The 16,184-nt window shown below is 47.2% G+C and overlaps 1 protein-coding gene across 1 annotated transcript in view; it reads right to left on the reverse strand.

Moving 5' to 3' along the window:
- LOC124720227 (solute carrier family 2, facilitated glucose transporter member 8-like) overlaps positions 1-16,184 on the reverse strand; it is an 82,419-nt gene that overhangs the window by 39,671 nt on the left and 26,564 nt on the right. Inside the window, exon 3 of the mRNA XM_047245548.1 lies at positions 8,563-8,831. Coding sequence (XP_047101504.1) covers positions 8,563-8,831 — 269 coding nt within the window. The remainder of the gene's footprint in view (positions 1-8,562; positions 8,832-16,184) is intronic.

The raw sequence follows: 16,184 nt of genomic DNA on the forward strand, positions 1-16,184 counted from the left end.
CTGTCCCGTTATCTGAACGTGCATGCTATTATCTCGGTATTGTTATGTAACATAGGGTGACCAGTATCCAAACAATGTTCAGCAGTAGCAGATGTAGAATGAGATTTTCACTCTGCAGCGGAGGGTGCGCTGATATGAAACTTCCTGGCAGATTAAAACTGTGTGCCGGACCAACACTCGAACTCGGGACCCGAGTTCGAATCTCGGTCCGGCACACAGTTTTAATCTGCCAGCAAGTTTCATATCAGCACACACTCCGCTGCAGAGTGAAAATCTCATTCTTGAAACATCCCCCAGGCTGTGGCTAAACCATGTCTCTGCAATATCCTTTCTTTCAGGAGTGCTAGTTCTGTAAGGTTCGCAGGAGAGCTTCTGTAAAGTTTGGAAGGTAGGAGACGAGGTACTGGCAGAAGTAAAGCTGTGAGGACGGGGCGTGAGTCGCGTTTGGGTAGCTCAGTTGGTAGAGCACTTGCCTGCGAAAGGCAAAGGTCCCGAGTTCGAGTCTCTGTCCGACACACAGTTTTAATCTGCCAGGAAGTTTCAGTAGCAGATCTAGTTGGCTGCTGTAATCGTGTCTGCCTTCTACACTGAGTCCATCGGTTCTCCACGGTCCTGATAGTTTGACCAATATATGCCAAGCTGCAGTTACAAGGAATGCTATATACAACCGTCTTAGGCAGACCAAGATCATCCTTAACAGAACCCAAAAACACTCTAATTTGAGATGGAGGTCTGAAAACACATTTCACATCGTATTTCCGTAAAATACGACCGATCTTGTTGGAAATTCTTCTTGCGTAAGGCAAAAAGGCAGTAGACTCAGTATTATCATCAGTCACCCGATGCACTGTTGGTCGATAGCGCAACGCACGTTCAATCTATCACTATAACCATTCTGACGGAATGTAGTTTGAAGATGGGCCAGCTCAGCTGGCAAAGTGTCAGTGCCGGAAATGACATGTGCCCTGTGTACCAAGATACGGAGTACCCCTTCACATTGAGTTGGATTGTGACAAATATCAGCCTGTGAATAGAAGTCAGTGATCTATTAATCTTACTCCTAATCAAAACGTGAAGAAAGGGAAGGCAACCATCCTCTCCCACCTCCATCATAAAACGAGTGTTCCAGTGGATCGAGTTCAGATGTTCTAAAAAGGTTTTCAAATTCTCCGTACCATGAGAGCAAACAACAAAAGTATCATCAACATATATGAAGAAACAGGCAGGTTTCAAAGGTGCTGACTCCAATACACGTTGCTCGAGGTCTCCCATAAACAAATTTGCAATCACAGGAGACAACGGGCTACCCATAGCACCTCCATCTGTCTGCTCGTAATGCTGGTCACTGAATAAAAAGTACCGTAAGCGGATGTCAACAAATGTCGAAAGACATTAGTTAATTCAACACCAAACCTAAACTCAATTAACTGCAACGAATCAGACAGAGGAACACGAGTGAACAGAGAGACCACATGAAAACTTACTAGAATATCAGTCATTGAAGTGCATTCGCTCCAAACGACATAAGAAATCATCTGAGTTCCTGATACTTGTAAACAGGGATGGAGATTTTTGTTTATGTTATGTAACAATACCGAGATATTGGCATGCAAGTCCAGCTATTGGGACAGTGTTATTAAGGAAGCTGTTGAGATTAAATTAGCGAGCAACCTTGTAAACAGGGATGGAGGCTTTTGTTTGAACTTTGCTATGAATCCTGCCCTCTCCCAAGTCAAAAAACAGAGGGACAAAGTCAATGTTACCTCACCTGCTAGTTCGTAGTCTTTCACTATCGATACCTCTGGCTTTGGTCATCCTTGTGGCACTAGTGTTCAGCGTTGTGTGTGTGTGTGTGTGTGTGTGTGTGTGTGTGTGTGTGTAATCTTTCCTGAATTGCTCCAGGAAACGAGGCTTTAAATTTGCCTGTACATCGCCTGTCCGTTGCAGTTTGTGCCTTGAAAATGGCGGGGAGTACCCCTGCTGAGATATCGGCGGTCGCTGTAAATATTACCTGGCTGAATTGCCATAAGTAGTTTGAAAATTGTATAGGTCAGGAGAAAATCAGGTCTCACAGATTACATCAGAAATCAGTGACTTCAAATGTGGACTACTCATTGGATATCCCCTGAGTGACAATCATCAGGAACGTTCCAGGCCCTCTAAAGCTACCCAAGTCGACTGTTGGTGACGTTGTTGTGAAGTGGAAATGTGAAGGGACAGCCACGACTAAACCGAGACCAGTACAGACCTCGTGTGCTGAAGGAGAGAAACCGTCGTGCATTGTGAAGATCGATTGTTAAGAGAGAACGGAATCTCCAGTGAGTACCAAAGTTCTACCAGCAGTTCGGCTTGCACAGTGATTGTGCAAAAAGGCGTTAAGAATCATGTGGTACAATAGTCGAGCCGGTCTTCACTTAGTAAGCGGCGCTCGAGATGGTGTAAAAAGCGATGGCACTGCACAGTGTATGACTGTATACACGTGGTTTGGAGTGACGAGGAAGGCTGTACCGTGTAGCAATCTGGTGGAAGGATTTGTGTCTCTCGAATGCCTTGAGAATGTTGCCCGCCATAAAGTGTAATACCAGCAGTGAAGTATGGAGAAGACGGTGTTACGGAATCTTTCGTGTCTAGGGCGTGGTTTCCTTATTGTACTTGCAGAGGCATACAAACATGTTTTACAGGATTTTTCACTGCATACAGTAGAGGAACATTTGGGAGATGATGATTGTATAAGGACGACACTGTCCCGTTTTTACGACAGTATCTTTAAGGGGACATTGTACGTGAAATTTGTTGAAATTTGACATTTTCTGTTTTCTACTCCATAATGTACTTTGGAGTTTCCTGAACATTTCGGTACATAATACATTAAAATCAGACAATTGTGGAACCTTCAAATAGTATTTTGAATGTTGACGTGTGACTGTCAAATTTCGCGGCTACGCATATACTGGCACAGTTGAGCAGTCATATCTTGGGAACTACACCGTCTAGAAGGCTGTGAATTGCTTTGTTCTGTGCCTACTGCTACGTCTCAGACGTTCGCATTAATAATAAACAAATCAGTCCTTTGTTTCTGATACTAATTTTCGTTCAAAGTAGTGTCGTGTCTGATTGCAAGACAATAAAATGTGCTGGAAAAGTAGCAGACAAAGTAATTGATGAATTACAGCAATATTATGCGAAGGCCATTAGAGATAACTATAACAATTTAGAGAAGATGAAAAGAGCTGTGTGGAGCACTTTCTTTCATCGAATATCAACCGATGAAAAGCCATGTCATGCTTTGTGTCCACCTCCACAAAACACTTGGTGTAAATATAGGCAAGCTGAATTTTCTGACATCCTGCATGAATTTACACATAAAAATTCTCTTCCTTCTGCAATAATGGAGGCAATCAAAGATATTTACAGAGATTTGGCAAATCCTGAGCTACTAAACAAATCTTTACATAGGAAGACCCAGAATGTAAATGAGTCTTTCAATTATGTTGTGTGGTGGCATGAGCGTAAAAGTGTATTTGTTGGCTTTGTGACTCTAAAGTTAGCAGTGCCTCAAGCTGAAATAACTTTTAATGGTGGGAAATATGAAAGAATTAAGGTTCTGGAGAAGTTAGGGGTAAGATTGGGACAGAACACAGCTAAAGGACTGCAGGAAGTGGATGAGCTTCATGTACGTGAAGCAGAGTTAGCTGCTCAGCAAATGACAAAAGAAACCAGAAACAAGAGGAGGAGGCAAGCACTGGGCTGTTGTGACACTGAAGAAGACACAGGCTATGGGCCAGGGCAATTCTAGAGCATAAAAGACGCAGAAATGTAAGTCAGTATAAGAATTTGTAATAAAAAAGTTTTAAACCTCAATATCTCTGAACTACATTCTTTTGCAATAAATTACCCATTTTCTAAAAAAGTACTCATGGTAGAGGCATGAAATTCTCACAGCATGCCAAGAGTGATATTCAACACATATGGAACTAGAATGATTAAAATATCCTAAGTCGTTTTGTTTTTGTTCATTTATTTACAAAATCTGTCAAAAAATGAGCGTTTGAAAAAAAAGAGGACATGCCCCACAATACAATTTTAGTAATAATTCTAGTCCAGTATATCTAGAAAAGTGCATTCAATAATTATGGAAAACTGTAAGTTTGTCTCTTAAAGAGTTTCCACGATAATGGGTCACAAAATTAGATAAAATTTAACATTGGCAGCAAAGGAGAAACTGGGTGATCAAAAAGTCAATATAAATTTGAAAACTGAATAAATCACGGAATAATGTAGATGGAGAAGTACAAATTGGCACACATGCCTGGAATGACATGGGTTTTATTAGAGCCAAAAAAATACAAAAGTTCAAAAAATGTCCGACAGATGGCGCTTCATCTTGTCAGAATAGCAATGATTAACATAACAAAGTAAGACAAAGCAACGATTATGTTCTTTACAGCAAATGCTCAATATGTCCACCATCATTCCTCAACAATAGCTCTAGTCGAGGAATAATGTTGTGAACAGCACTGAAAAGCATGTCCGGAGTTACGGCGAGGCATTGGCGTCGGATGTTGTCTTTCAGCATCCCTAGAGATGTCGGTCGATCACGATACACTTGCGACTTCAGGTAACCCCAAAGCCAATAATCGCACGGACTGAGGTCTGGGGACCTGGGAGGCCAAGGATGACGATAGTAGCAGCTGAGCACACGAGCATCACCAAACGTCACGCGCAAGAGATCTTTCACGCGTCTAGCAGTATGGGATGGAGCGCCATCCTGCATAAACATCGTACGTTCCAGCAGGTGTTTATCAGCCACGCTGGGGATGATGCGGTTGTGTAACATATTGGCGTACCTCTCACCCTTCACTGTAGCAGTTACAAAACCAGAATCAGGCATTTCCTCGAAGAAAAAAGGCCCGATAACGGTAGATGTGGTAAATCCAACCCATACCGTGACTTTTTCGTCGTGCAATGGAGTTTCCACGACAGTTTTAGGATTTTAGGTAGCCCAAACTCTGCAGTTGTGGGCGTTGACAGACCCTCGGAGCGTGAAATGAGCTTCGTCAGTCCACAACACGTTACTCAACCAATCGTCATCTTCCGCCATGTTTTGAAACGCCCACACCGCAAATGCCCTCCGCTTCACTAAATCGCCAGGTAACAGTTCACGATGCCGATGGATTTTGTACGGATAGCATCGGAGGGTACGCCTAAGTGCCAACCAAACAGTAGTGTATGGAAAGCTGGTGCGACGTGCGACTGCATGAGCGCTGACTTCTCCGTGCACAGACGAACCCGCTACCGTCTCCATTTCTTCCTGAACTGTCTCAACAGCATTACGCCTTGTACTCGGTCAGCCACTACGGGGTCTATCGTCTAAACAACCCATGGCTTCAAACTTCGAAATCATTCTCGCCACAGCTGCATTTGTCAGCGGACCTTTACCCGTTCGAATCCCCTTCCTATGGCGATAGGATCGTAACGCTGAACTAGCACATTCCCCATTCTGATAATACAGCTTCACTAAAAGCGCCTTTTCAGGTAACGTCAACATGCTGCGACTGCTGGCGCATCTGATTCTCTCTCTCATTGCAGCTCCTTTTATACACGATTGTCATGTGCAGTCACTGACGTTTTGCTGTCCAGCGCCATCTGTCGGACATTTTGTGAACTTTTTTTTTTTTTTGTTCTAATAAAACCCCATGTCATTCAAAGCATGTGTGTCAATTTTTACCTTTATATCTACATTATTCCGTGGTTTATTAAGTTTTCAAATTTATACTGACTTTTTGATCACCCGGTACAATGTCCCCTTAAGGCAATTTCGTTTTGGAGCAATACACCACCACTTGTGTCTTGTGCTGTTCGTTTAAGTACAACCCAGGTTTCGGTCTTTCATGTTATTTTGAGGTATTTGATTTTATGCCTTTAACATACATTGCAAGGCACTCAGCAAATATTGGTTCCCCACGAAATGTCAGATTTAAAATGGTAACAGATCGTTAAATAATCATAGGATCCCGTCGTATTTACTAAAAGCAGGCTTACGTTGGTAAATAAAAGATGAACACATGTCCCTAAAACATAAGGACGTTTTAAGGACATCAGAGTGTATTCATTGTGCGACAGGGCGCAGAAGTGGTAGTATAGGCTGTGAACAGTGGTGCTGGAAGTTCACAAAGCACGTCTCAGTCCAGTCAATTCCACAGGTTATGCAGTCTGCACACGCTACCATAAAACAGTATAGCACTCCGAATGATACCCTCAGCTTACACCATCGCAAAATCGCTTTGGACCTCGCCGTGCCTAGACATGATGCTACACGGTGACACTTATTGAACTGTATGAAGAAAAACGTAAATTAGTTAGAAACTACGGCGTGCACACATTTTATTCAACATGTAAACGTCACTACAGATGTTCGGATTTAGGTTATGACATATTCGGTATGCCCACCCTCATTAGCGATGATGTGGCGCAGACAAATAGCGAAATTCTACGTGACGGCTGAAGTGTCAGAATGTTGATACTGTCGGTGACCTCCCGAATACCTGTTTTCAGCTAAGAAATGGTATTGGGATTGTTGTTGTACATCCTGCCTTTAGTACAGACCCACAAAATGAGTCGCACGTGTTCAGATCCAGAGGATATGGCAGACAATGGAGACCCACGCCAGTAGCCTCTGAGTAGCCCAGAATGAGAATACGGTCCCCAAAGTGCTCCTCCAGGACATCAAACACTGTCCAGCTTTGATGGTGTCGAGCTCCGTCTCGCATGCATCACATCTCGTCGAAATCAGAGGCACTTTGGAAAACAGGGATGAAATCATCTTCCAAAACCTTCACATAGAGTTTGGTAGTTACCATGGTACTGAGGAATATCGCACCGATTATTCCGTGACTGGACTCTGTGCACCACACAATCCCATGTTTAGGGTGAAGAGACTTCGCGATTGTGAAATGCGAATTCTCAGTTCCCCAAATGCGCCAGTTCTGCTTATTGACAAACCCGTCCAAATGAAAGAGGGCTTCATTGCTAAACCAAACGAATTAAAGAAAACCATGCAGATACTAATTTCCACGGTGCCCTGAGGCCAACTGTGCAGTTTGAATGTCATAATGCAAACCGTTATTTGATATACACTACTGGCCATTTAAATTGCTACACCAAGAAGAAATGCTGATGATAAACAGGTATTCATTGGACAAATATATTATACTAGAACTGACATATGATTACATTTTCACGCAATTTGCGTGCATAGATCCTGAGAAATCAGTACCCAGAACAACCACCTGTGGCAGTAATAACGACCTTGATACGCCTGGGCATTGAGTAAGAGCTTGGATGGTGTGTACAGGTACAGCTGCCCATGCAGCTTCAACAGGAAAGCATAGTTCATCAAGAGTAGTGACTGGCGTATTGTGACGAGCCAGTTGCTCGGCCACCATTGACCAGACGTTTCAATTGGTGAGAGATCTGGAGAATGTGCTGGCCAGCGCAGCAGTCGAACATTTTCTGTATCCAGAAAGACCCATACATGACCTGCAACGTGCAGTCGTGCATTATCCTGCTGAAATGTAGGGTTTCGCAGGGATCGAATGAAGGGTAGAGCCACGGATCGTAACACATCTGAAATGGAACGTCCACTGTTCAAAGTGCTGTCAAAGCGAACAAGAAGAGGCCGAGATGTGTAACCTATGGCACCCCATACCATCATGCCAGGTGATACACCAGTATGGCGATGATGAATACACGCTTCCAATGTGCGTTGACCGCGATGTCGCCAAACATGGATGCAAACATTATGATACTGTAAATAGAACCTGGATTCATCCGAAAAAATAACGTGTTGCCATTCGTGCACCCAGGTTCGTCGTCGAGTACACCATCGCAGGCGCTCCTGTCTGTGATGCAGCGTCAAGGGTAACCGCAGACACGGTCTCCGAGCTGACAGTCCGTGCTGCTGCAAACGTCGTCCAACTGTTGGTGCAGATGGTTGTTGTCTTGCAAACGTCCCCATCTGTTGACTCAGGGATCGAGACGTGGCTGCACGATCCGTTACAGCCATGCAGATAAGATGCCTGTCATTTCGATACGAGGCCATTTGTATCCATCACGGCGTTCCGTATCACCCTACTGAACCCACCGATTCCATATTCTGCTAACAGTCATCGGATCTCGTCCAACGCGAGCACCAATGTCGCGATAGGCTACAATCCGACCTTTATCAAAGTCGGAAACGTGAAGGTACGCATTTCTCCTCCTTACACGAGGCATCACAAGAGCGTTTCACCAGGCGACGCCGGTCAACTGCTGTTTGTGTATGAGCAATCGGTTGGGAACTTTCCTTATGTTAGCACACTGCATGTGTCGCCACCGGCGCCAGCCTTGTGTGAATGCTCTGAAACGCTAATCATTTGCATATAACAGCATCTTCTTCCTGTCGGTTAAATTTCGCGTCTGTAGCACGTAATGTTCGTGGTATAGCAATTTTAATGGCCAGTAGTGTAGTTCAATAAGAACGGTGTGTGGTGTGGTGGTGCAGAGGAGTACAGCAGGACTCACCGAGTCTCCCCAGATGAGGAAGGCCCAGCCAGCCAGGAAGAGGGGGCCCAGGCAGAGCCCGGCCCGCTTGCGGCCCAGCACGTCGGCCAGCCGCCCCACAGGCAGCGAGAACGCCAGCGCCCCGAGCGACATGCAGCCCGAGACCCAGGCCAGCTGCCATGACTGGTAGCACTGCGCTCCGGCCGCAGACACGTAGCCGCACTGCAGCTCCGGGATGGCCACGCTGGTCCAGCCCAGTGTCGTGCCCGTGCCCAGCGCCCCGATGCTCACTGCGGACAGGTCCGGGCGAGGCCGAGGTCAGTCTGGGACGCTGGGTGTCTGCTGGTGGCTCTCACAGAAACAGTAGAATATCCAGAAGGAGATTTTCACTCTGCAGCGGAGTGTGTGCTGATATGAAACTCTCTCGGTCTGGCACACAGTTTTAATCTGCCACGAAGTTTCATATCAGCGCACACTCCGCTGCAGAGTGAAAATCTCATTCTGGATACCTTTGGAATGTTTTGTATCGCCGAGTTCGTGACGGGCCTCACTGAATGACATCAATACCTGTCCTCAGCGCAGCACTCCATGAAGAATGGGCTGCCATTCGCCAAGAAACCTTGCAGCACCTGATTAAAAGTGTGCCTGCGAGAGTGGAAGTTGTCATCAAGGCTAACGGTGGACCAACAGCATACTGAATTCCAGCATTACCGATGGAGGGCGCCATGAACTTGTAGGTAATCAGCCAGGTGTCTGGATAATTTTCCTCATATAGTGTGTTTACTTCTTGGCTTGTAGTCAAGTCCCTCCTTATAGGTTATCAAATTCATATCTCCCATAGGTATACGTTGACTAACCAAAACATTATGATCAGTGCCCACCACAAGAACAAATGCTGACATCGAGGACACGTTATCCAGTGAGGAAGGTATACATGCTGTAATACCCAGGCTATGCATGGAGATATTTTTTGTTTTTTTGTTTTACTGAAGTATACTTTTTCAACGTTGCTGGCACATTAAAACTGTGTGCTGATAAGAGACTCGAACTCGGGACCTTTGCCTTTCGTTGGAAAGTGCTCTACTGGTTGATCTACTCAAGCACGACCCGCGACTCTTCCCCACAGCTCTACTTCCGTGAATACAGCTGCTACCATCCAAACTTCAAAGACGTTTTCGTGTGAAATTTGCAAGACTAGCACTCCAAGAGGAATGGACATTTTCTATTTTGACTGTGCCTCTGCACTGTTTCAAAAGTCTCCATCAGTTACCCATTTATGTAACTTGTTGAAATATAATGCTGTGCCTGGGAATGATGGTGTGCTGATGAAAGCGTTTCATTGTATTCGGAATGAATCATGGTTCGGCACTACCACAGATGACCATTGCAGTGAGTATTGTGGCGACACAGGGAGAGGTCCAGCCGGCCCGGTGGCCGAGCGGTTCTAGGCGCTTCAGTCCGGAACTGCGTGACCGGTACGGTCGCAGGTTCGAATCCTGCCTCGGGCATGGATGTGTGTGATGTCCTTAGGTTAGTTAGGTTTAAGTAGTTCTAAGTTCTAGGGGACTGATGACCTCAGATGTTAAGTCCCATAGTGCTCAGAGCCATTTGAACCATTTTTAGGGAGAGTTCCCATCCTTAAAATGTTTTGGAGAGCCACATTAGTGTTACTCCTGGTGAAGAAGTGCGCGAAGCCATCGATTATGGCTTCAGGTCACAGCTGTTGGGGACTGAGTGAATCCTGATGGCACAACAGTGGGCCACAGATTTCCTGCACTCTTAAATTTACACGTAATTTGACTCCATTTTGTAATCACTGAAGTAACTTCACATGCACTCTCAATTCGTTAATTTTCATTTCGTTCCCTGTCCCCTTTCTGGGTGCTCCACTTTTTCTGCCAGGCAGTCTACGGTTTGTCTCTCTCAGTCCTTTGACATTTCAAAGACCAAACTACAATAGATATGATAGTGAAATTTCTCCGCAGGCTAGACAATCTCAAAGAATTTCTAACCCCACATCAGTTCTGCCAACAACTGCCGCCAGAGTGTAGCAATGCGCACAAGGAGTAGTGTGATTTTCAGAAAGATAATCCCCGATTACTAAGCAAATAAATTATCGTGGTATGGATGTTCAAATGGTTCAAATGGCTCTGAGCACTATGGGACTTATCTTCTGAGGTCATCAGTCTCCTAGAACTTGGAACTACTTAAACCTAACTAACCTAAGGACATAACACACATCCATGCCCGAAGCAGGATTCGAACCTGCGCGACTGTAGCGCCTAGAACTGCTCAGCCACCCCAGCCCGGCAGTATGGATGTGAGGCAGCTGCTGTGAAAACAATTAAAGACTAGTATTATATAGGTTTCTGGCAACTGGAAGTGTTCTGAATCATTTGGGTGGTGCACATCGTAATGTTTCATAAGAGACAGCGGAGGACACGAGAAAAGCATTTCTCAAAAGCCCCTTGAAGCATCCCCAGCTCTCTTGTGGTCCCCTTTCTAGGTACTCCACGTAGACGTCTGCTCGTAGATACGTATCGTCGGTTTTTTTTTCCTTTATTGTGATTTTAACACCTTATACAAAGGCGGGCTGGCAGCAGCACAATACGCCGCTCTTCAGCCTTGAGTGTTACAACAAGTAGAACATAAAGGTGGCACAGAGTAGACAGTAAAAACGGTGGGCAAAAAAATGTAGACACTAAAAATCGAAAAAACATGTAGCCGTTCACGCTGGACGAGAAACATCACTAACACTGGGCGACACGATGCACAGAACATGGATGGTGGCGACGGCACGTGAACGGTGGGGGCGTGACGGCGAACAACACTACACACAAACGAAGGCACACACACGAAACACTGACGGCGATGATCTCCGGCGCGCGAATGTTCACTGAGCGTGTACGAGTCCGGGGACCTGCCGAGAGAGGAGGTGGAGGAGGAGGAATGGGAAGGGGAATGGCAGAGGGGGGAGCAGAGATGCCATGGGCAAAGGAGAGAGGGGTAGGGAGGAAGGGGGAGGGGAAGCCCGGTGGAGAGGGGAGGAGGGGGGGGGAAAGGAAAGAGGAGGGAAGGGAAGGGAGGGAAGGAGGGTGCCTAAAGGAGAGGACACAGGAGGTGGGGGGGAGGATCAAAGTTGATAAGAGGGGTAGATGGAGGGGACGAGGACATCATCAGGGAGGGGGAGCTGGCGGAAGCCACCTTGGGAGAGGGTAAGGAGGGTGGAGAGATGGAGACCGGGTGGGACGTGGGAATACAGGCGCGGCAGCGGGCGGGGGTGGGAGAGGATCGGGGACACGAGTGGGTGAGGAGGATCAAGTTTACAGGAGGTGTACAGGATCCGTATCCTTTCAAGGAAAAGGAGGAGGTGGGGGAAGGGGATGAGATCATACAGGATCCGCGTGGGGGAGGGGAGATGGATGCGATAGGCAAGGCGGAGAGCATGGCGTTCAAGGATTTGGAGGGATTTATAGAAGGTAGGGGGGGCGGAGATCCAGGCTGGATGGGCGTAACAAAGGATAGGGCGGATGAGGGATTTATAGGTGTGGAGGATTGTGGAGGGGTCCAGACCCCACGTGCGGCCGGAAAGGAGCTTGAGGAGACGGAGTCGGGAATGTGCCTTGGCTTGGATCGTCTGGAGATGGGGAGTCCAGGAGAGGCGACGGTCGAGGGTGACGCCAAGGTACTTAAGGGTGGGAGTGAGGGCGATAGGACGGCCATAGACGGTGAGATAGAAATCAAGGAGGCGGAAGGAAGGGGTGGTTTTGCCTACAATGATCGCCTGGGTTTTGGAGGGATTGACCTTGAGCAACCACTGGTTGCACCAAGCGGTGAACTGGTCAAGATGGGATTGGAGAAGGCGTTGGGAGCGTTGCAGGGTGGGGGCAAGGGCGAGGAACGCGGTGTCATCGGCAAACTGGAGGAGGTGGACGGGGGGCGACAGCGGCGGCATGTCCGCCGTGTACAAAAGGTACAGAAGGGGGGGGAGGACGGAGCCTTGGGGCACACCGGCGGAGGGGAAAAAGGTGTAGGAATCGGTGTTATGGATGGTGACATAGGAAGGACGGCAGGAGAGAAAGGAACCGATCAGATGGACGTAGTTAATGGGAAGGGCAAAGGTTTGGAGCTTGAAGAGGAGACCGGAATGCCAGACGCGGTCATAAGCGCGTTCGAGGTCAAGGGAGAGGAAGATTGCGGAGCGACGGGAATTAAGCTGTTCGGAAAGGAGATGAGTGAGGTGAAGGAGAAGATCATCGGAAGAGAAGGATGGCCGAAAGCCACACTGGGTGACGGGAAGGAGGCGGTGCTGGCGGAGATGCTGGTGGACGAGGCGCGTGAGGATAGATTCCAGGACCTTGCTGAAGACCGAGGTAAGGCTGATGGGACGGTAGGAGGAGACGGCGGACGGCGGTTTGCCAGGTTTAAGGAACATGAGGATATGGGAGGTTTTCCACAGGTCGGGGTAGTAACCGGTGGACAGGACTACATTGTAGAGCCTGGCCAGGGTGGAGAGGAAAGAGACAGGAGCTTCACGAAGGTGACGGTAGGTGGCACGATCGTGACCAGGAGCGGTGTTGCGTTTGGTGCGGAGTGTATCAATGAGATCCTGGGTAGTGATAGGGGCATTGAGTTCCGTGTGTGTAATGTTGTCCAAGTACTGGAAACCAGGAGCGAGGGGAGGGACAGAGGTGTCAGTCGATCGCGGATATCTGGGAAGAGGGAGTAATCGAACTGGGGATCGTCGGGGATGGAGAAAACATCGGAGAGGTAGGAGGCAAAATGGTTGGCCTTACTAAGGGTGTCAGGGAAGGGGTGATCATCGTGGAGAAGAGGATAGTAGGGGGAGGGTTTAGTTCCGGTAAGGCGACGGAAGGCCGACCAGAACTTGGACGAGTTGATTGGTAGGGTTGCATTTAAACGAGTGCATGTCTGTCGCCAGTCCCGGCGTTTCTTAGCCGCGAGCAAATTACGAACGTGTCGCTGGAGTTGCCGGTGGCGTCGTAGTGTGTCCGGGTCACGCGTGCGGAGGAAGGCACGGTAGAGACGACGGGATTCACGGAGGAGGAGAACGGCCTGCGGGGGTAAGGTACGACGGTGGGGGTGGATGGCGACAGTAGGGACGTGGGCCTCCACGGCCTCAGACAAGGTCTGCTGGAGAAAGGAGGCGGCATGGGTGACATCGTCAGGGTGGCGGTAGGTGAGAGGGTGGCTATCGACCTGGGTGGAAAGGGTATCCCGGTAGGCATTCCAGTCGGCTCGGGAATAGTCGTGGACATACTTAGGGGGAGGGTCAGTACGAGGATCGGGGCGAGGGCGACGACCGTCTGAAATGGTGAGGAGGACAGGGAGATGGTCGCTACCAATAGGTTCCAGGACATCCACCGTTATGCGGCCAAGGAGGTTGGGGGAGGAGAGGATAACATCAGGAGTGGAGTTGGATTCGGGACGGGTATGCTGGAGGATGGGGACGAGGTCGCCTTGAAGGGTGGAGAGGAACGTATCGTCGGTAGGTTTTTCGGCTTTACTTCCCGACAGCGACGACTCTCCGATAGGGTGCGGGCCTTGTGTTTCGCTATTACTACGAGTCTTGTAAATATCGCTTTTATTTAGTAATTTGCCCGGGTAAAACTCTCCCCTTTTATGATTAAGACAGCCTGCGCCACCTTTCGGAGGGAGTGGGGATGTCAAAGAATCACAAAAGTTCATATTAAGCAGTCCGTAAAACACGTAAACGTTCACTTCAGTTAGCGTGTCAGTTAATGCCTACGCTTTCCGCTAGATGGTGCTGACTTCTTGCTGAATAGCTTTGGTTCCGTAAAACCTCCACTGATTATTACTAGGTAGATGAAATAAGTACAACACTCTTGTATTTCACTTTCACTCTATATTCGAGGATTAAGATGGTAATGGAGCATGGCCTATTTAAAAGGTTCCTAGCCTGGAGGAATCTAAATAGTCCGCAAATGCCGATATGCACACGCTCTACGTCCAGATTCGCAACTAACGACACACGACACTTTCAAAAGTCCCCGCGCTAATATCTGAATACCGGTACCTCTGAATTCACTCGTATCAGCAGATAATTTGAGTTTCTGTCACCTATATGTCCGTAAAGTTCCAATCTAGCACTAAAGTCCTAAAATCCCCTTAATATTCCGTTGCTACCAACAGAGATCGTACACTACATCACTTTTAATCTCCGTAATATTCGAACAGTTTATCGTGAATCTCAACACGATGAAGACCAATCTCATTATTGTCTCGCTGACTGACACGGGTTCCCTCCCTTTAACGAAACGATCAAGGAAAAAAGGAGGCAATAATGACGATCAGGCCTTTTTATAGGTTTTTCATCACAAGAGTTTAACGTTACCGCCTTCTCCATGACGGAGCTTCCGTGGCTTTGCTGTACTTAGACGTTAAACTAGTTGCTGATATACTATAATTTTGATCTGCAATTACCGAACTCTGATTCTACACTATTTTCCTCTCTAAAAATTCTATTCTTAATTTTAAATTATTCTTTCTATAGCTTTTATCACTGTAATCTGAACCGAGGTGTTACACCCTGTATGAATTCCGCAGGCACCTAGGCAAGTTAATGTGCTCCAGGCGACATTACATCCTGTAGTACAACAACATCTTTGTTTGTATGCTTACGAAGTGCACGGTCTGTAACACTTGATGGCGAATGAGAAACCAAGACAACAGTTTTCTACGGATATGCTGCAGCATACTGCCACGAACAACCAGTTCCTGGAAAGATGGCTGTTCTCAGATGAGGCAACCTTTCATGTATCAGGAACAATTAATCGGTATAACATTCAGATCTGGGACTTGCAAAATCTGCACACTATCACTGAACATGTTCATAATGGCGCTAAACTGAACGTCTTGCATTGCTGGACTGTTCTTCTTTGCAGAGAACACACTGAACGGGTCAGTGTGTCTGGACATGTTGGAGCAGTTTGCATACTGTCAGATACGAGGCTGGCAACGCAAAACTATCATCCTACAGGACTAAGTTCCTCTGCATTGGTCAATACCTGTTCACAAGTTAATGGCTAAGAAATTTCCTACTCGCTGGATCAGATGCAGAGGACCCAATGCCTGGTCATGTTCCCCTGACTTTACTACGCTCAGTTTCTACATCTACATCTACATCTACATTTATACTCCGCAAGCCACCCAACTGTGTGTGGCCGAGGGCACTTTACGTGCCACTGTCATTACCTCCCTTTCCTGTTCCAGTCGCGTATGGTTCGCGGGAAGAACGACTGCCAGAAAGCCTCCGTGCGCGCTCGAATCTCTCTGATTTTACATTCGTGATCTCCTCGGGAGGTATAAGTAGGGGGAAGCAATATATTCGATACCTCATCCAGAAACGCACCCTGTCGAAACCTGGACAGCAAGCTACTCCACGATGCAGAGCGCCTCTCTTTTGCAGAGTCTGCCACTCGAGTTTGCTAAACATCTCCGTAACCCTATCACGCTTACCAAATAACCCTGTGACGAAACGTGCCGCTCTTCTTTGGATCTTCTCTATCTCCTGTGGTACGGATCCCACACTGATGAGCAGTACTCAAGTATAGGTCGAACGAGTGTTTTGTACGCCACCTCCTTTGTTGACGGACTACATT

This window comes from Schistocerca piceifrons, chromosome 11 (assembly GCF_021461385.2).
Source record: "Schistocerca piceifrons isolate TAMUIC-IGC-003096 chromosome 11, iqSchPice1.1, whole genome shotgun sequence".
In the NCBI taxonomy this organism is placed as follows: Eukaryota; Metazoa; Arthropoda; class Insecta; order Orthoptera; family Acrididae; genus Schistocerca; species Schistocerca piceifrons.